Source organism: Mustela erminea, chromosome 7 (genome assembly GCF_009829155.1).
Source record: "Mustela erminea isolate mMusErm1 chromosome 7, mMusErm1.Pri, whole genome shotgun sequence".
In the NCBI taxonomy this organism is placed as follows: Eukaryota; Metazoa; Chordata; class Mammalia; order Carnivora; family Mustelidae; genus Mustela; species Mustela erminea.
The window spans coordinates 15,892,409-15,913,763 of NC_045620.1; the positions used below are offsets into that span (position 1 = coordinate 15,892,409).

The following is a 21,355-nucleotide window of genomic DNA, read 5'->3' on the forward strand; positions in this document are numbered from 1 at the left end:
CAAATTCCACGTATCAGGGAGATCATATAACTGTCTTTCTCTGGTTTACTTATTTCACCCTCTAGTTCCATCCACATGGTTGCAAATGGCAAGAATTCATTTTTTTGATGGCTGCATAATATTCTGTTGTATGTATATACACCATATCTTCTTTATCTGTTCATTGGTTGATGGACATCTGGGCTCTTTTCATAGTTTGGCTATTGTGGACAGTGCTGCTATAAATATTGGGGTGCGCGTGTCCCTTCAAATCACTACATTTGTATCTTTGGGGTAAATACCCAGTACTGCAATTGCTGGGTCATAGGGTAGCTCTATTGTCTACTTTTTGAGGAACCTCCATACTGTTTTCCAGAGTGGCTGCACCAGCTTGCATTTCCACCAACTATGTAGGAGGGTTTCTCTTTCTCCACATCTTCGCCAACATCTGTCATTTCCAGACTTGTTAATTTTAGTCATTCTGACTGCTGTAAGGTGGTATCTCACTGTGGTTTTGATCTGTATTTCCCTGATGCCAAGTGATGTTGAACACTTTTTTGTGTACCTGTTGGTCATTTGGATGTCTTCTTTGCAGAAAGGTCAGGTCATGTCATCTGCCCATTTCCTGATTGGATTATTTGTTCTTTGGGTGTTGAGTTGGTAAGTTCTTTATAGATCAGGGATATGAGCTCTTCTTTGTCTGACATGTCATTTGCAAATATCTTCCCCCATTCTGCCGGTTGTCTTTTGGTTTTGTTGGCTGTTTCCTCTGCTGTGCAAAAGCTTTTTATCTTGATGAAATCCCAATAGTTCATTTTTGTTCTTGCTTCTCTTGCCTTTGGTGATGTGTCTAGGAAGAAGCTACTGCAGCTGAGGTCAAAGAGGTTGCCACCTGTGTTCCTCTAGGATTTTGATGGATTCCTGTCTCACATTTACATCTCCAGTGAGGATTTACATTTAAATCCTCTGGTGAGGATTTGCCAGGCAGGTGTACTCTGGGAACTCTTTATATATTTGGGAGATTAATCCTTTGACTATATTGTGAGTTGAAAATAGTTTGGCACAATTTTTCATTTGTCTTTTGACTTTACTTATGCTGTTTTAGCCATACAAAAGTTGTTTTTCTTTTTTTTTCTTTTTTTTGTGGTCAAATTTTTAAGCCTTTTCTTCTAAGACTTGGAGTCATGGAAATATCTTTTCCACTGTAAAGCTGTAAAGTATACCTTAAAGTTTTTTCTGCTGCCTTTGTGCCATGAGTACATACAAATCTCTGATTTGTGTAAAAGTTATCTTTTGAAAGGGAAGAAGCTGTGGACCCAGGATCGTTTTCCCCCAAATCCCTTCCCTCCGTCTAAGACTCCACGTTCTCCTCTTCCTTCTCTGGTCACTGCTTCTCAACCTATTTCAAGGTCTTCTCCTCCTACACTTTGCTTTCAGATATTGGAGCTCAACATTTAAGCTCCTTGGTCTTCTCCTCACTCTTCTCTCTCTCTGTCTTTGCAAATTTCCTCCTCACAGGGTTTTAATAGCATGGGCGAAGAACTTCCAAGTTGACTTCCCCAAGGAGTTCTAGCCATCTCCCTACTTGATCATCTCCACGTGTATGAGCATCTCAAATGTAACCTGTCCAAGTCTAACCTCATCAAATCTGCACTTCCCCAGGCCTTTCCCAGCTTAGAAAACGGATACCACCATGCTGGAGAAAGGGCTATGCTGGAAGCCTCAGAGTCATCCTTGACTCCTTCATTTCTCTTTCACCCTAGATCTATCCATTGGCAAGACCTACTAACTTTATTTTCAAAACATATCTTAGATCCAACCACTTCTTTCCTTCTCCTCTGCCTCTACCACAGTAGAGGATATACCATCCTTCACTTACCCTCCCATGTGGCCCACCTGTATCTGCTCTTGCCATTAAGAGCTTTTAAAGTTATACTATTTGATCATGTTATTCAATCTCAATCTCTTTCTCACTAACAAAGCCCAGTGACTTGCTGTGACTAATAGAATGTGTTGGAAATAGTCATGTGCCAGCTTTCTCCCTCCCTCTTTCCCTCCCTATCTCTCTCTCTCTCTCTCTCTCTCTCTCACACACACACACACACACACACACACACACACACCCTTTCAATAATTCTTAGGATAAAGTCAGAAATCTTTAGCGGGAGCCATATTTACAGCTATGAGAGCAGGACATTCTACCTACAACCAGGAAGGGTAGACTAAGGAGCTGACATCCGCAGTGCCCCTGAAGGGACAAATGGCATTTGTTGGGTGAAAATGGTTAGGGATTCCTATCAGAAGAAACAGTGCATGCAAAGGCACAAAGTTATAAATGAGCACAAGAGGTGACAAGAGAGTCATCTGTGTAACCAAAGCATTATTTAGGACAAGAAAAACATGGAAATAAGTCCCAGCTAGTTTTATAAAATGCTGGAAGTTCATACAGTATCTTAGGTTACATTCTCTTGAAGTAGAGCCTGAGATTGGGGTTCCTATGACACTGACATTCCCCTTGAGAAGTGACCCCAAAGGGAAGGGAGGGCAACAGGACAGGGCAGGGGAAGGAGCTGAGCAGGGATGCCATGTCAGCCGGAGCTCCGCGGGGATCTGCAGAATTGCTCCTGGCTTGAGACCAGACGCCCACCTGGCCTTCTAGACCATCCCCCACACTGCTCCCCATTCAGGGTTCTCATTTGGCAGAGGCTAATCCTCCAGAGAAGGGGCAGCTGTGAATAGTTAGCAGCCAGCACTCACAGCAGCTGGAGAACGGGTGTCCCGGCCTGGTGATGGGAATCCACACCACTCCTCTCAGGTACTTAAAATACTCTGGGCGGCAAACCTTACTTCTCCCAACTGACGGAACATTGCCACCCCTTGCTCAGGGTTATAGAGGGCATCTGGCTGGGATATGCAAGAGCTGATTTGAATCCAAGTCTGCTGAGCCCACGGCCTTGTTCCTTTCCTCTTCAGCCTCATCCCCGCAAGAAGGAGACTCTTCCCAGGGTCACATAACTGGGAAATATCGTCCTTGTGACTCCTAGCGAGGATCTGTTCTCAACCGGGGGCAGAGGGAGCTTATCTCTACAAGGCCCCCCATCTCCCAGAAGCTGCTGATGGGCCAGAAGCCATGCCTGAGAATTGCATCTCGGTCTCAGACCACCCACAGGAGTCTGGTACAAAAGGAAACACAGGGTCCAGGGAGGGGGGAAAGGGGATACTGTGTGAAAGCTAAGGCAACCAGGCAGGAATTTTGTGGAAACTTGTAAAAACCAAACAATAAAGTATGCATTTGCAAAAGAAACTGCAAGTCCATAGAGCTGGTTTGAAAGTTAACAGGGGGTGCAGTTGGCTGTTATAGATCCCATAGGAAACTGTGTCTCTACTGCCATTTCTAGATAAAAAAGATGGTGTTTCAAGAGAAGGTTACATTAAAGAGCAGGTTCTTAATACAATGAAATGGTATGTTCTAGAAGCACATCTTCCAGAAATGGCTTCCTGCTTACATCAAGAGCCTTGCACATAATAGGTACCCAATAAACATTTGCTCAATGCATTTTATGCCACTTAGACTCTTTGTACTCTGAGGCTGTCTGGGGGGCTCAGTTAAGCATCTGACTCTTGATTTCAGCTCAGGTCTTGATTTCAGGATAGTAGGTTCAAGCCCTACGTTGGGCTCCAGGCTGGACAAGGAGCCTACTTAAAAAAAAGACATATAGCGTGTTTGTACTCTGAATCCTCTGTTGGTGAGGAGACCGTCATTTTGCCTGGATGTTTATGTCAGCCCCCCAGGAACTTGGACCATACGATCCCTGCAGTTGGTGGGGGAGCACAACATGACAGGGCGTTCATGTGTGTATCCACATGATACACATTGAGGGGGGCCAGGAGGGGTTTAGACAAGCACTTCAGGGAAAAGACTGGAAGAAAATACTAAGAAGTAGGGATCCTGGAGCCCCCCAAGCCACTAGGGGCTGTATGTCCTGGATGAGTCTGTTATTCTTCAGTAAAATCAGCATGAACAACATCCCGTGTTCCCATGGGTTTGTTAAAAGACCACAATACTTGGCAGTTCCTCATACCAACAGGTGGGATCTACTTCCCCATGCTTGAGTCTGCACTGGCTCTCTGACTTGCTTTGAGTGACAGAATGTGCTGGGAGTACTCATGTGCCAGTTCTAAGCTTAGACCTCAACAGGTCTTGCAAGCTCTGTCCTTGCTGCTCTGGGAACCCACTCCTACCACATGAACCACCTCAGGCTAGCCTGCTGGGGGACAAGAGACTGTCTGGAAGAGAAGTGAGTCCCCATGCCAACCAGCCCACAGCTGACCCGGCAGCTTACAGTGGCCGCTTACAGGGGTCCTAGCTGTGGCCAGAAGAGCCACCCAGCTGAAGCCAACCAAACCACCAACCCATGGAATTTTGAACTATGTAAATATTTGTTGTTTTAAGATGTTAAGTTTTGACTTGCTTAGGGTTTTTTTTTTTTAAGATTTTATTTATTTTGTTCATTTATTTATTTGAGAGAGAGAGAGAGAGCAAGCATGAGCAGAGCAGGGGCAGAGGGAGAGGGAGAGACAGAATCTCAAGCAGACTCTGTGCTGGGTACAGAGCCCAATGCAGGGCTCGATCTCAGGATTCTGAGATCATGACGCAAGCCCAAATCAGCAATCCAACGCCCAACTGACTGATCAACCCAGGAGCCCCTTGACATGCTTCATATGCAACGAAAGCCAACTGGCACCCTGTAGGAAGTCTAGATTGCAATTGCTAAATCTGCTCGCATCAAGGCTGGCTCCTGCCGCCAGGTGGCTGGTCAATCACAGGGAACCCTGATGTTTTCTCTATGAAGCGCTAAGTTAGGGAGACTCCAAGTGACAGCACAAGAGACTTGGATTCCCGTGGAGGAATCCAACTGCCTCATTTCACTGCCAGGGAAACTGAAGTCCAGAAAAGAGAAGGGGCCACATGACCCATCACATAAGTCGTTCCCGAGTGCCTTTTACATGTCAGGCTTTGTAACACACTGGAAGCTACAACAGTGAATGAGGGTCCAGATCCTGCTCTCATGGAAGTCACAGGCTAGTGTGGAAATCAGATGCCAGCCAAGTCGTCACACAGATAAGCAGTAACAGATGCCACGGATTAAAAAGACACAGTGTATGAGAGAGAATCAAGGGGAGGGGACCTAATTTGGATTTCAGGGTCATGATCAGCTCTCTGACAAAGGGACACTTGGCTGAAGGAAGTTGGTGGCAGGCTTGAGGCAGGAATGGAGCAAAGTAATATGTGGAGCTCTGAGCCCCAGCTGTCCCCTCCCTGAATGAGCCACTCAACATCCTCCAGCCTCAGCTTCCTCGTCTATAAAATGGGATTAATGACAACCTACTACTTCTCAGGACTGGTGAAGGTCAGCTGAAGTAGCCACTGAGGAAAAGGCTTTGCGGCAGTGATGACGCGCTGGGCGGCGGGCAAGGGCGCTGCTGCGAGCAGCCTGTGGGAATGCTTTGCCCTGCATCTCTTCTGTAAAAGACTGTGGGCCCACGGGGAGCACCCCGAGCCCCACCCTCCCTTCCCACGGGAGGATGGTGGCCACACTGTCCATCAGGGTTTTAGCCATGCCGATTCCACCTGCCAGAGTTCTGAGAGCCAGGCTCAGCCCGCTAACAAAATGCACTTTAAACACAGCGAAAGGGCTCAGATGAGATGCTCGGGAGCGGGGATGCTCTGGTCTTTCGAGACCCCCACATGTCCAAGCTGATTATGGACAATTAAATGACTTCAGGGGCTTCTTCCAAAATGAGCATTTCCAGGAGCTGGAGTCTTGCCCACCAGAGTGTCTTTCAGGCTGGCCCGAGTCAGTGCCATATAAAGGCAGGCTTGCCCCAGCATTGTGATGCTCACACAGTCACAGGCCAGCCAAGGGGCATGGACGGGATGGCGGCCCCAGCACAAGCACCCCTGCAGCAGCGGGGGAGGGAGGTGCAGTGCCCCACGGCAGAGTTCACTGTCCCGCACTGAGTACGGGATCCTCCCTCACTGGCAGTGCACCCTAAAAGCCACAGGCCCATGCCTTACTCATCTAGGTCCGCCACTGGGGTTGTCTCACAGGAGGGCACATCAATGCGTGTGAAGTCATAGCATTCTGATTCCCCAGCTGGAAAATGTGGGCCCAGCCATCCGATTTGGACTGCCACAACCATCATGACTGCACAGACAGAGGATGGAGGTCAGCTCCAGGGACGGGCTCGTCCAGCTCCCCAAGTTCCTCTGCACCCTGAGGTGCTGCCACCCTGTCGGCACCACTGCCTTAAGGAACCGTCCTCTCCAAATTCCACAGCGTGCAGTGAGGACCCTCCCCGGCACCCCAGCCTGCAGTAAGGACGCTACCAACTGAAAGATAACAACTTTTGGAGACCAGGCTCAGTGGAAACTCAGATTCTAGCTGGCATCTGGAACTCGCAGAGGGCTAGGGACCAGGATAGCCCTGCAGAGGGATGACTCCGTCTCCTTCCCAGGGAGGACCACACAGGAAGCCTCTGCTCTCCCCCCTGTATGCCACATCCACAATACTCCCCAGTGGGACCACACAACGCTAGGTGGGTCGGAGAACTCCGTGTGCCTTCGCATGGCCATGTGCGCCTTCCTGCCAGCGTCGATCCCGTGGGTGCTATGTGGTGGCAAGGGGCAGAGAGTACCAGGGAGCATGTGACATCTCTACTCGCTGCTGCTGAAAATTTCTCCTCTGTCCATGGGAAATGTGGGCAATACATGTGCAGTTTTGCCAAGTTTTCAACGGTGCCCATTTTAAGCCAACCATAGCTAGGTAGGTGATTTACCGAAAACATCGTGGTCCCTGTTGGATTCGTCACTCTTTTTTTTTAAGATTTTATTTATTTACTTGACAGAGATCACAGGTAGGCAAAGAGGCAGGCAGAGAGAGAGGAGGAAGCAGGCTCCCTGCTGAGCAGAGAGCCCAATGCGGGGCTCGACCCAGGACCCTGAGATCATGACCCGAGCCGAGGGCAGAGGCTCAACCCACTAAGCCACCCAGGTGCCCCGGATTTGTCACTCTTAAAGGGATACTTGGTGTTCTTGATCCTTGTGAGACAGGACAGTGGTGGCCCTGCCGCACTGCTCTGCCCCACCCCGGGCCCACCTTGCAGCTCCTCAGCTCTGGCCAGCTCCAGGCTGGACCCCCACACAGGGAGGATGGCGCACCCACCTGACTGGTCGATAGCAGTTCTGGGTTCCCGTCACTCATCCCCACGTAGGCACTGTCACCATCAAACTAGAACAGAGAAAGAGAGAGAAGTCGGTCTGAATACGATGTTTTCCAGAAAGCCCCAGGAGACGTCCAAGGAGGTCAGGAGGCTGAATGCACGGAGGGGAAAGGTCTGTGGGGCCTGGGGAAGCAAAGCTCAAGGCCATGATGCCCAAACCCCATTTCAGCAGAATTCTCTCTAGGGTGAAAAGAGCAGCCCCTGTTCTGTGGCCCCCGTGGGCTTGGATTGGCACCATTCATCACAGAATGAAGAGAGGAAAACCTTTCTGCCCTTAATGCCTTGCCAGAGATGCGACAGATGGCCCTTGTCAGATACCGAGGCTCCCCATCCCTGGAAGTATGCAAATCTCTCTCTTGGCCAAAAGGACATCAGACTATCAACTGCAGCTAGAATTCCACATGACGGAGGGAGGCTGAGATCTTCAGAGTCCTGCCCTAGACATGCCCTCCAGGTCTTACCATCCTAAGAAGCTTGGGCCTCCTCCCACCCCCAAATTTTCCCCTTAGGCCACCTCTGGCCACAGGCAGTGAGGGCTGTGGTAGAAACCATGCACAGAAACTACAATCCTGTGTTCTGATAAGCTGCCAAGTCTGGATGCAGGGAGATCTTCCTGCAGTAGGAAGCAGGCGTCATGGGGGAAGTGTGGGCTCTGGGCTCGCTGGCTTTTTTTCCACGATGTGCATTCTTGAGCTGGTGTCTGAATTTCTGAGGCTCCTCATCTGTTGAATGAGGATAATGATAGTGGTCCCCTCTCCACGGGGTATTGTACCAAAACATGGAGAGCACTTAGCTCATTTCCAATAAGTTACCTTCCCTTGAGACAGGTGTCTTGGATCAGGTTCCCTAAATGCAGAGCATGGGACCAGGATTCAAATGCATGTGAATTTTTGGGAAGTGCTCTTCGGGAAATTCTGTAAGGGAGGGAGGAAAGCAGGACAGGGCAGTGGAAGTCGTTCAGCAAAGATGATCTCAGCTGGAGACCTGCAGCAGCCTGGTCCCATGAGGAGCCATAGGGCATGAAGTTCCCTCAGTCACTGGCTGCAGGCTGCCCTTAGGGGACAAGGGGAGGCATAACCTTCTGAGCAGGGCGGCCCCCGTTTGGCCAGGGACAGTTCCCCAGAGAACCGTGCCAGCTGTGAGCCATTTGCAGCCAGAGCTCCTGACAGATGGAAGCAGGCTGCAGAGGCTAGTAAAGGGATCTGGGTGGGGCCCTGATGGCAGCTGGACATTTTATTTTAATTGAAAATGTAATTTTTTAATTAGGTGATATTCACAGGGTTCAAAATTTCCAACGCATGAAAAGCAACAGCGTGAAAATTCTCCTTCCCACCCACCTCCCGCCACCCCTTGCTCCTCTCCAGAGGCGACCCCTGAGTCTACGGCTTCCTTTGCATCCTTTCGGAGCTGGTCCACATGTATAGATTTGATGGTCGTTTCTTTCACATAAATGACAACATACTCTACACCCTGGTTTGCACCTCATTTTTCTCCTAGCAACACGTCTTGGGAAGTGTTTTATATCAGAACGTGATTCTGTCTCCCGGTACCTGGTATTCCACGGAATGGATGTAACAGATATATTCAACTAGCCGAGCTCACGGGCAATCGAGCTGTTTCTAGGCTTTCCCTATTCCAGCACGGTTCTCGTGAATATTTTTGTACATTCATCATTTTGCCAGGGTGTGAGTTTATCTGTAGGGTTAGTCTGTAGAGTCGCTGGGTTCAGGCATGTGTGCGAGTGAGATTCTGATAGGCATCGCCAAGCACCCTCGCGGAGGCCGTGAAAACCCACCCTGCCATGATTATGCACAAGATGCCAGGGCACCTGGGCCCTCTTCACGCACAGAGGCTCAGCGCCCAGCCCTGCTACCTCTGCGGGCCACCCCCCAACCCTTCCGGGTTCCCATGCCCTGCTCTACCTTGTTCTTTGGTCCATAGACCCTTTTACCTTCTAGCATTCCACATCATTTACTTATTTTACCAGTGCTTGTGGTGGATTTCTCCTATCAAAACGCAGGCTCCTGACGGTCAGGAGTCTTGGGCTCTCTGCCTCCCAAACACCTAGAATAGTGGCTGGCACAAAGCAGATAATCAATAATTGCTTGTTGGCTGAATGAATGAATGAATGAATGAAGCATGATACTATTCACATTATCTTTTACTAGGCCAGTCTTCCCATCAAGGCAGCAGGATTAATGGGTATACCCAAATGCCTTGCCAGCACAGGGATGGGCAGAGTCCTTCAGTGACTGTCGTATTAACAAAAGAAAAGGTCGCACCGTGCCCAGAGTCTAGGCACTGGCCCCCAATGCAAGGGTCATCCAGCACACTGCCTGGAGCTATGCTTTAAGGCTCTGCTCAGAAACCACCTCCTCCAGGAGGCCTGCCAGGCTCTCACCTCCTCTGGCTGTCCTTCTTACAACATAGATTGTCTCCACATCTATCTTCTGCCTCAGAATGGGAGCAGCATGGAGGCTAGAACTGTGTTCTGGTCATCTCCAAACTGCCTTCCCCTCCAGCATCTGTAATAGGCTGGCATCAGAAACGAGACAAGGAATGGGACAGGGTGGGGAGCTTTCAACAAAAACTCCTGGGTGCTATTTGATGTGTCCCCATGGCCATTTATTACTTGGAGAAAAGTAAAACCTTTTAAAAAGCCACACATAATTTATATGTTCTTTAAGAAACAATGACTAGAAAGGGAGGGGGACTTAGTTTAGCCAGGTGTCTAAAACATTTTATAAGGCAATAGTAATGAAACGGTATGGCACAGGCTAAAAACACAGCCCATGTAACAGCCCATTTATTAAATGCTGGCTAGGATGGAACCACCGTAAAAGGAAGGACCCGGTTTCCTCTCCCTGATGCACACAGCAGGCACCCAACAAATATATGGGGAATGAATGAATATACCCAGCACTGAGTAAATACCATAAAATATCTCATTTCATCCTGAAAACAACCCAGCAAAGCAGGTATTATTTTCCCTGTTTAAAACCAAGGAATCAGGTTGAGAGGATTCCAAAAATCACACACTTAGAGACAGGCTGGGTTTCAGAGTGGACTGCCTGCTTCTTTGGTCTGGTCTCTCCCACTAGGCCAGAAGCCCCTTAAGAGTGGGGATCAAGGCTTTGCAGCACCCCAATATAGAAGCAACCATTAGCCTGGGGCTGGCACGTAGGGAGGAGGCATTATCCGCGGTGAGCCGTGGGGGATGGCTCTGAGGATATGGGAAAAGAAAACCCTGGATTTTGAGGTGTATAGCCTGGGAGACGCAAGGGGGTCTGTCAAAGGGACCACATGATGTCCCCAGAGCCTGCCTCTAGTGGGTTCATTCATTCAATCATTTATTCAACCAAGAAAAGCTGCCACGTGCCGGAGTAAAACTTTCTTCTCACCTTCAAGGAGGACCTGAGCAGCTGGCAGAGGTTCCCAAGACCAGGCCTGGGTCAGCCTCTGATGGGTTACCCCAGTTGTCTTGCACGGTGCCCTGGGAGCACACTGGGTTTGGGACCTGGCTGCTGGGCAGCCATGAACCCGAGATGGTGGTGGTGGCGGCGGCGGGAGGTGGAGGGAGTCTGTTCTCTGACCTCCTCGGCTCAGGGTTCCACCATATCAGAGTCCTTGCAAGGGAAGGAAGGAGAGAGGGTGACCCCAAGGGTCCCAGGCTTCCCCTGGCTTGGCCCCCAGGGTCCTAAGGCCTGGAGCCTACCTCCTAAGCCATTTTGGGGAGGTTGTTTTTCTGGGGGAAAGAACTTGCAAGCCAAGGGGAGAAATCACAAATCAGGGCCCCCTCCTCCTCCGCATGCACAACCAAGATCACAAATGCCCACATTTGTACCCACCGCACAGCGAATGCTGGGGGCGGGGTGTGTGTGTGCGGACACAAATGTCTATGTCAAACGCAGTGTGCCCAAGCCTGGTGGCCACACACACATCACAAACCGGTGGAGGACTGTGATGACACTTCCTCACACACGTACCACACCCACAGGCAACACAAGCCAACACAGAGGTGTCTGTAGCACGAGCCTGAATGTGCACGTGTCGTAGACCCTTTATGTGACGGGTACACGACGCCCACAGCGTGCACACCGGGCAAGGAAGGGAAGACGCTCATCTGCAGCGACGTAAACAGAACTCGCCTGAGTGTACCCACAAACGTGGACGGCGTGAGCATGTACCGATACACGCAGGAGCTTAAATTTCACGCATATCTCACAATGTATCAGTCCCTCGGCCAAAAATGTATTTTTTCACGCCACGCAACCTTCTGTATCTTTTAAAATTGGGGGTGGGGGTAAAATGCAGGGGGAAAAATGGCCCAAGAATTTCCGTGAAATGCAGGAGAACATCCTCTTACCACTGACTGGAATAGATTAATTTTCCCCATTTCATATTCTAATTATAATTCCTTTCCCCATCGCCATCTTCAGTCCTCATTACAGCTGGAAGATTGTTCTGCAAAAGCCAGACCTTCATCTTCTCTTCCCAAGAGTTTTGTCATGGAAATGAGTTTGGGAATCTGAAAGAACCCACATTTTTGCAAATATCGAATGTGTGGGGATAACCCTTTCATGACGGCCACCAGGAACCCTGCTCACAGAGGCTTCTGAAGGGTCTGTCTCTCCCCCCAAACCATGTGGTCCCCTTCGCAAGAGGGGCTCCTGGGCCCCTACTCCAACAGCCCTCCCAACCTAGATCCCATTTTAACTTTAAGGAAACTTAGCAATAGCCAAGGTGAAAAGGGAGAGCCCTGATCTTAGAATCAGACAATGCCAGCTCCATCGGCGCCACCGTGAGCAAGTGCATTAGCTGCTCTATGCCTCGGTTTCCTCATTCTTATGATCCTGAAAGACACTGATTCATAGTAAGTGTAAATTAGGTATCTGGGGGATGGACAAATGAGGTAACTGGATGGGTGAATGGATGGGAGGAGGGAGGGAGTGAAAGATGAGAGAGAGGGGTGAATGGATGAATGGATGGATGGATGGATGGATGGATGGATTGGTGACAGATGTATACATCAGCACAGTCTAATGGAAATATAATCCAAGTTACAAATGCAAGCTGCATATGTCATTTTAAATTCCTGTGGCCACAGTTATAAAACCAAATATAAATAAGTGAAATTAATTTTAATTACATATTTTATTTAACCCAATATTTTTAGCATATTATGATTACAACATATAATCAACAGAAAAACTGTGAATGGGATGGTTTGAAGTCTTTTTTTTTTAATACTGTCTTTGAAATCTGATGTGCATTTTACACGACAGCGTATCTCAGTTTAGAATTAGCCATATTTCAAGTGCTCAAAAGTCACATGTGGCTGGTGGTTGACATAGTCAATAGAGAAGGACATAGATGTAATGGGTAAAATGAGTGGATATGGGTGGGCAGGTGTATGGGAAGGATGGATGGATGGATGGATGATACGTGGTTTGGAGAATTGAAGGTGATCGATGGACCAGGAGGTAGATCAACAGATGACGCAGTGACTGGACAGCAGATTTAGAAGGTGGGATGGGTGGGGGGTGGGTGCGATGGATGGATGGATGGATGGATGGATGGATGGATGGAATGGTTGAGTGAGAAAGAAGAATGAAGAGTGAGAATGAAAACCCCAAGTGGGATGCCTGGGTTGATGGAGTGGGTTGCATGGGTGAGTGGGATGGATAAGTGGATGGTTAACTTCTATCTGGTAATTCCTTCTCACTCTACTCATACTTCCCCTGGACAATGTCATGGCCTCTTAGGATTACAATGTATCACTGACTCTCAAATGTTCATCTTCAACCAAATTACATCCAAATTCCAATGTATAGTTTCTCCCTGGACGTCTGGTCCATGAGCATCTCAAATTCCACACACCCCACACTGAACTTCTGACATGTGCCTGGATCTGCTCTTCTTCCAGGGGTCCACCATCCTGAGAGAAGATGTCACCTTCTGCACAGGATAGAAGTAGTACCTCCAGGACGACTTTGGACCCCATCTCTCCTATATCCCCTAATCCAAACACCCACAGAGGCTCTGTGCTTAGCTCCCACTCCCCCCAATCCATCCTCCACCCTGGCTATCACTAGTGCTTGGAACAAAACCCTGCAGTGACACCACATCATTGGTCTTGACCCTCCATGACAACTGGCCCTGAGCCTCAACTCCCAGGGCATCCCTCAAGGTTACAGGACCCTCCAGTGCCCCAGCCTTTACACATATTGTCCCCTCATCAGCCTGGAGTACCCTCCTCTTCCCCTCCTCTACCCACTAAAATCCAACTCTCCCTGGTCTTTTTTTTTTTTTTCTGGTTGTGTTGCACCCTTAGCAGTCTTGCTTTCTTCTGTTAGATCTGTGTTCTTGGGCCCAACCTTAAACTTCCATCCTAAGTTGGCTCTGGGTTCAATTCAACTTCTATATGTAATGTGATGTCCTGGGCTACGCACAGATTCATGAATTAGAGTATTGGTTCCACCCATAATGGTTGTGAGTGACCTTGAATTTAACCTGTTATTGTTATTATGTGTTAAACTCTTCTCCCCGCATCCGGCTTGGCAACCGTCTCCATCCGGACTATGTTTCCTAGGTCACTGAGGCTGTCCGTTCTCCCTTCAAATCTCTCCCCTCCCCACCCTGTTGACAGTACACCAGTCCTGCCCTTCCCTTTTGTCGCAAAAGGTGAAATCTCTCAATCCTGTTCAAAGTCAACCCATTCACCTTGACCCCACCCCTCTCATGTCTTCCCCTCATTCACTCATACTCTCCAGCCGGGTCTAGGATCTAATTAAAATATGCAGAAGCAAAATTAAATCAATTCATGCCCTTGTATATCATGTAGTAAACACCTACAATGTGCCAAGTAACACAGTCACAACCACTGGGAATTTATAATAAATAAAACTTGTCATAAGGCACAGAAACATAAAAGCAAAGGGGTTCTGAGGTTACAGAGGGGGCAACTGTTGTTTACGGAACAATATCTCGAGTGTGTATTATGTGCCCGACTTTGTACTGGCATAAGACGTGATGACTCTGACAGTCCCTGCCCTCAAGAAGACCCCAGTTCTATGCAGAAGCTTCATAGAATAGAATGTTTCCATTCCCCACATTGGAGAAAGACAGGCAGTTCTCTGGCCATAGTCCCGAGATGGGAATGAGTAACTATGAAACTTGTTCGAAGCCCATCCCAACTGGTCAGTGACAGCTCCACATTCACTCAAGCCTCTGAAAATCAAATTGATCAATAATAGTCTGACTCCAGTAGCCACGTGCCCACCTCTAGGACTTAGCCAGTCCCAGAGCCTCCTGCTTCTGAAAATCGTCTACTCCGGGACACTGTGCTCCCCCCCCACCAAATCCTACAAACCTCAGCTGATGCTTGATTTGGAGAGACTAGCTTTGCAAAGTATAGCAACGAATTCAGCATTTCAGACATTAAATAATGGTTTCTTCTTTGACAAATGTGGCAATGGCAGGATAAGGTTACTCCAGGGATGTGGACACAAGGAAGGAAGGCTTCTCAAGAGAGGCATCCTGAAAAGGCAACATGGCAGCTCCGGCATGGAGGGCACACAGGAACTGGCCAGGCAAAGAGTGGGGAACATGGCATTCAAGGCTGCTGTGAGCTCAGGCCAATGAGCAGCTACCGTGTCCCAGACCTCATCCCCAGGCTGTGCCTGGTCATCTCACTGGAACCCTCCCAGAAATGCCAAGGCTGCAGGGCCAGCCCCATTGTAGAGATGAGCAAGGCAAGGCTCAGGGTTGCTGGAGAGCTTGCCCAAATCCACCCAGCCAGTTCTGAACTTGGCCTTAACTCCTGGCACCAAAGAAACAGTTGTTCTGTAGAATCTGCTTGCCCCGCTCCACTCCTTGCACAGAGACACAGATCAAAGACCAAGGATGCACAGCCCCCAGCGCAGCCAGTGGCAGACACTGAGAGATGCACCTCACAGAGATCTAAAGAGGAAACAATCAAAGCAGCATACACTGTGCCTGCCTACCCCCACGTCGGCCGTGAGAACACTCCTTCTATGTGGATCAAAACACGGCTCAAAAGCTAGAGGCAGCGAATGTGGCAGCTGCGCCCTGGGCCCTGCCAAGAGTGCGGTTTTATGTGGCGGTGTCACAGAGAGATGTACATCAGGACCCAGGAGAGGCGGGGGAGGGGCAGAGAGGCGCTGCGCAGGTGAAAGGGGCCCCGGGACAGAGCCTCAGGCACAAGGGCACTTAGAGAAGGATAATGGTTACAAACCCCGGCCCTGATGCCAGGCTCCGTAGGTCCAAATCTCAGCCTTGCTTTTCAAGTTGTGTGACGTTTTAACAAAGTTACTCTTTCTCAGTTTCCTCATCTGGAAAATGGGTCTATCACTTAGATTGACTACGTTAACACACAGAAAGTACCGAGAACATCGCCTGGTACACACATAGCAAGCACTCAGTAATTGTTAGCTATTACTTATATAAAGTACAGAACAACCCCAAGAGGCTGCTAGGTCACTATAACTACCCCTGTCCCATCAGTGAGGAAACTGAGTGGGTCTTTATACAACCCGCTGAGGTCTCACACATGGGGAAGACCCCTGATGCCCATGCCTGCCACATGTAATTTAAAATAAAATCTGTAAATTGCAATCTTCATGAGTCCAAATGAGAGATTTTTCCCACGATGATGCTTTGTTCCTAAATACCAAATATCAATTTCCCTCCAAAAAAAGCTTTTCTCTTTATTGGTGCACCTGTTTTCCAGCATAATGCATATCCTTATTCTGCCCCCTGAGAAACCCAGCCCTAGGACTGGCCCAGAGTGATTAAAGGATCTTTCCAAGGCCACACAGCCAGGATGTGGCAGAGCTGAGTCTATAGTCCAGGCTGCTGGTTCCCCAAAGGCCTATACTAGCTTCCCACCCCACCATTTTCAAGCTTTGTAAACCAGAGCAGGTGACCTGACAGCTCTGTGCCTGGGGTCTCATCAGCCAGTAAGGGGGAGCAATGCCTGCCAGGGGAGGGGGGCGGGAGCAGACCTCTTGAGCAAGCCCAGCACTGTGGTTACTGTAGGACCCTCCTCCCCGCTACCAGCAAGAGTTGGTTTAGATGGTGCTGCCTGTTTAAGTCATAAAATACATTGGGAGGGAGTATGAAAAGACAGCGATCGCTACAGCTCCCGTGGCAGAGAGCTACCAGGCACCTGCCTCCTCTGGGCGATAGGAGTCATTGTCCCCATTTTACAGATGGGGAAGCAGAACCTTCTCAACTGGCTCCAACCGTCCTCCTTCCAGACCCGCACTCTCTAGGAGGGTCACGACCCTCAACCACATGTGGCCCCCGAGCATCTACAATGCAGCTAGTCCGAATTAAGGTGTGTGTGAGTATAAAATACTCACCAGGGCTCAAAGACTCAGAACAACAACAAAAGAATGTGAAATTTAGGGGCGCCTGGGTGGCTCGGTGGGTTAAGCCGCTGCCTTCGACTCAGGTCATGATCCCAGGGTCCTAGGATCAAGCCCCGCATAGGGAATCTCTGCTCAGCAGGGAGCCTGCTTGCCCCCGCCACCCACCACCTGCCTCTCTGCCTATTATGTGATCTCTCTATCATTTAAATAAATAAATAAACCTTTAAAAAAATAATCTGAAATTTATGATTACATGCTTAAGTGGCAACATTTTGGATACATGAATTTAACTGAAGTCTATTATTAAAAATTAATGTCACCTGTTTCTTCTTTTTACTTTTTTTAACGTGGCTGCTAGAGAATTTAAAGTTACATATGTGGTCTGCATTCTATTTCTACAGGAGAGCACTGGTTGAGATGCGGTCCCTGGGGGAAAAGAAGAATTCTCTGTGATAGATACAGGGAAACCAAGGCGCACAGAGGGGGAGTGATTTGTTCAAGGCGAGAGGTTGGTGCAGAGACACACCACTCACTGGACAGATGTTACTTGAGTTCTAGGTACTGGGATGCAGCAGAGAACAAAATGTGGAGCCACTTCCCAGCCCAGAGGGGACACAGGGAGCATGCAGACTCCTTGTCCACCAAGGGCCCCGCACACAACAGGGTAGCTGCACCTGGCCCCAACCCTCATCACCCATAGTGAGCTCTGATCACACAGCTCGGGTGAGCTCCCGCTCCAACCCCGAGCAGAACCACCTCAAACACCTCTGATGAGTCCCACACAGGCCATTATCCAGCTGCAGCTGCCAAGAGAAGCCGATGGGCAGGGTAGCCCAGTGGGCAGAGCAGGGCGGCCTGGCAGGCCGGTAGCAGTTTACATACCCTCCAACACTACCGCAGATTTATGGCAAAAATTATCCTCTCTCTCAGCTCCATTTAAAGCCATTTGGAGCTCGCTCCCATCCCCGATTATAAATCTAATTGCACATTCCAAACAGACAAGCGCTCATTAAGCTTTAATTATGCACATGTTGTTTTCAACAAACATTTTCATTTGGCGGGGGGAATGTTTCCAAGGGGGCTGCAGACGCAGCCTGGGCTGGAGGGAGCGGGCCGGGAAGTGGGTCAGGGTGTGGTCCAGTGAGACTGCCCAGGAGCAGGGCGAGGACCCCATCAGATCTGGCGCAGGCTTTGGCGGCCGCCCGCCGCGCTTCTGCGGCAGGGGATGCCAGCATGTGTGTTCCCCGCTGGTCTCACCTGCATCCCTAGTGTAGTCTCATCTCAGCTGGCGCCAATGGGCCTCTGTGGGGTGGGAGGAGGGAGGACAGGGACCCACATTCCCAGCTCCAAGCCATAAGCCCTCCCCCACCAGGAGCTGGTGTCTTCAAAGCCGGCGGCTTGTTCCTGCTCCCACCGCCCCCCCCCCCACCTCCACGGCAGTGAAGCAGTCCTTCTCCAGCACAATCTTCCCTTCCCTCATCTGTTCACTCATCTAGTCCTGAGCAGAGACCTGGTTCGGCAGGGAGGGGCCAGTGTGGGGCAGGAAAGACAAGGCTCCTGTCTGGTTCTGCCCAGGACCTTCTCTTCAGGCCCCATCCTTGCCACTAGGGCAAAGTCTTGGAAAGAACTTGAGAACCTGCCCTCTGCCAACCCAACTCTCGTGGTGGCCTCCTGTCCCTCACTCGGACTCCCCTCCTGTACTTCCCTTCTCTTCCCTTTCTTTCCATGCTGCCTCCTCCAGGAAGCCCCTGATGAGAGCTGCCCCTCTGCTTGGGGGGCACCCCGAAAGCATTTATTGTCTGACTCCTCAGATCACCGTGTCCCGCTGTTTCCCCAAAGCGCTCTCTCCTCTGGGGGGAAAAGCAGAAGGACCCGTTCTCTCTGTGGCCTTCAACAAGGCCTTCCTCTCTCCGGGCTTCACCTCCCTTTTTGTACACGAAGGGGTTGAATGGATGAGGCTCTCTTGAGTCCTTCAGCCGCTTTGCCAGGGTTGGGTTTTGTTTTCGTTTTTTAAGATTATTTATTTGTTTTTAGAGAGAGGGGGAGTGTGAGCAGGGGGAGGGTCAGGGAGAGAGGGAGAGAGAAACTCAAGCAGGCTCCGCGCTGAGTGCCGAGCCTGGTGCAGGGCTCGATCCCATGAGCCATGAGATCACATTCTGAGTCAAAACCAAGAATTGGATGCTTAACTGACTGAGTCACCCGGGCACCCCCGTTTGGTCAGTTTGAAGTTTTGCTGTTTGTTCCAGAATTAGACCTTCCTCTTCTCACCAGAGGAGGGTCCTGAAATCACTGCAAATGTTCTGCCACGACCCTACAGAGCAGGGGGAGTTTGCCGAGCACATCCATGGTGCACAAATGGTGCGCACCCAGAGAGGAGGGGACGAGGATGGTGCAGAACCCCCAAGGCTGCTCCTCAAAGAGGTTCTGGAAATGCAAGCAAGTGGTGGCTTGCACCACTTCAGCATGTGGTGGCTCCCTGTGGTTTTAGGGCAGGGTCCTGGGAACAGGCTCTGAGAGTGAAGGTGGGAAGTTCACTGGGTGGGGGATGGGGGTGGGCACTCCAGGAAAGGCGGAAGGTAGGAGGGGCAGAGGGACAAGGTGAGCCGTGATGCCGTCACACCAGAGACGGCAGCCTGTCCACAGGACAGCTCTGGAGCCATGTCCCGGACTAAGGCAAGGAGCCACTGCATTCCCGGCCACGGGACCCAGGCTGCCCTGGGGGAAGGGGCTAACTTTGGGAAAGGCCCCCTCCTTCCACCAAAGGCAAGACCCAGGAGGCTCAGCAGCCAGACAACAGCAGCCAACACTCTGACTAGCTGGCAAGATGAGCGTCTCAGATGAGGAGGGATCTGGTGACACAAGAGCATCTACTACCTCTATGATCGTTTTTTTCATTTCAACTAATTGGTGCAACATTTACACGGTGCTTGCATAAGCCAGGCTCTCCTTTAGCTGATCTGTAAATTTTCGCTCACAGAATCTTCTCAATAACCCTGAGGTAAGTTACTACTACTCAGGCTCCCATTTTACAGATGAGGAAACTGAGGTAAAGAGTCTTGCCCAAGGCCACCCAACTGGTAGGGGGTAGAGTCAGGACTCAAACCCAGAAGCCCATCGGCAGGGTCGAGGTTCTAACGACTCCCCCATGTCTGCGGTCTGACCCTCTACCCTGCAGAGCTGCGGAGCTGTCCAATTCCCGCCGCCTCCCCAGAGACTGCGGTCAGTGGTGGAGAGCCTCAGGTTGCTGGGACGGCGAGGATTCATGCTTGACAATGATCTATCCTCCGTGGTTGGATAAATGTCCCCAAACTGATTCTTGCCAAAGACAATTAACCCAGGGCCACATGAGGGAGCATCCGGTGGGATTGTGGCATGGGGTGGGGGGTGGGGTGAGCAAGTGCCAGAGACAATGAGCAGCAGATGATTTGGGAGATATTTTCTCCCAGCGCTACAAAACAAGCCCTCAATCATGCCACAAAGGGCTTGCATTGTTGGAAGGGAAATATGTCAACGACAGCGTTCAGCCGTGGGTCGGTTAAAAAAAAAGGGGGGGGGAGAGAAAAGAAAAAAAAAATCTTTTGAAATAGCAATTTGACCTAGAAAGGTTTTCTAGGTCACATGAACTTGGCATTTAGGCATCTAACCCCAAAACCTAACACAGACAAAGTACCAAGTTCACTTCCTTCTGTCAGTGCCAGATAACACAGGAAATAATAGATGTAAACACTGCTGCTGTATTGTTAAGTGCTGTCTTAAAACCAGCCTTTGGACTTGGGAGCTGGGGGAACACTGGCTCGCCGCGGCTCTGGAAGTCCACAGACCTGGGCTCGCTCATGCCCGATGCGGTCGTGGGGCCAAGGCAAGGGCCTCGCCGGTTGGGGGGGGGGATCCTCGAACCCCGCCCCCCCGGAAATGGGAATGGAACCGGCAGGTTGGGTGTGCCGCCTCACTGCATGAGGTGGATTCCCGCCCTCCAGCCCTCTGTTCTTGATCCTCGAACCTCTACTCCCCAAGTCTGGGCTCCCCCTGAGGACCCTGCACACAGGGGCCGGGAGGCCAATGGAAGAACCTTGGTCCTAACAGACCTCTTCCCCAGAAAACCGAGAGAGAGAACAGCCTACACTGTGAGGCTCAGCACAGGCCAGTGAGTTCTTGTACCGCATCTTCACTTCAGAGCCACCCAGGGTAAGAGAAGTCGGGAGCCTCGGAGACCTTCTCATTATCCCACGGCGGAAACTGAGGCCCGGGCTGTGAGGTGACCCACAGGGGTCAGCAACAGCATGCTGAGGGTCACCACAGCCACACTGCTAGGTCCCCTGAGCCTGGGTGTCCAAAAGAAGCCAGAGTTAGCCCACTTGCCATCAAAGCTGAAGGTCATGGGGACCAGCCCACCTTTTCCACCTTCTCTTCTGGGTACTTGTGCTGTACCCAGCCACGTGCCAGGCTCTGAGAACTGGACACGAATGATCTCCAGGGAAGCCTGGGGTTCAGAGGGAATATGGGCCCCAGCACTTGATTACACCGGGGGTGACAAGGCACTAAGGGGAGATAAGCCAGGTGAGAGCAGTTGATGCACATCGGTTAGGTAGAGGGAGCAGAGTGAGCATAGGGTAAGAAAAACCGGGGTATGTGTGCACAACTGGGGTGGAATGTCTATAAACCATGGAGGGGGGCTGCAGTGCAGAGTGGGTGGGAAG

The 21,355-nt window shown here is 50.3% G+C and overlaps 1 protein-coding gene across 8 annotated transcripts in view; it reads right to left on the minus strand.

Annotated features, from left to right (window-relative positions):
- Window positions 1–21,355, minus strand: part of TOX2 (TOX high mobility group box family member 2) — a 129,806-nt gene that overhangs the window by 71,408 nt on the left and 37,043 nt on the right. For 7 of the 8 annotated variants that reach the window (XM_032350599.1, XM_032350592.1, XM_032350598.1 and 4 more), the window contains one exon: window positions 7,206–7,271. The exons of the other annotated variant lie outside the window; for it this stretch is intronic. In XM_032350599.1, coding sequence (XP_032206490.1) covers window positions 7,206–7,271 — 66 coding nt within the window. The remainder of the gene's footprint in view (window positions 1–7,205; window positions 7,272–21,355) is intronic. 8 annotated transcript variants of the gene reach the window in all.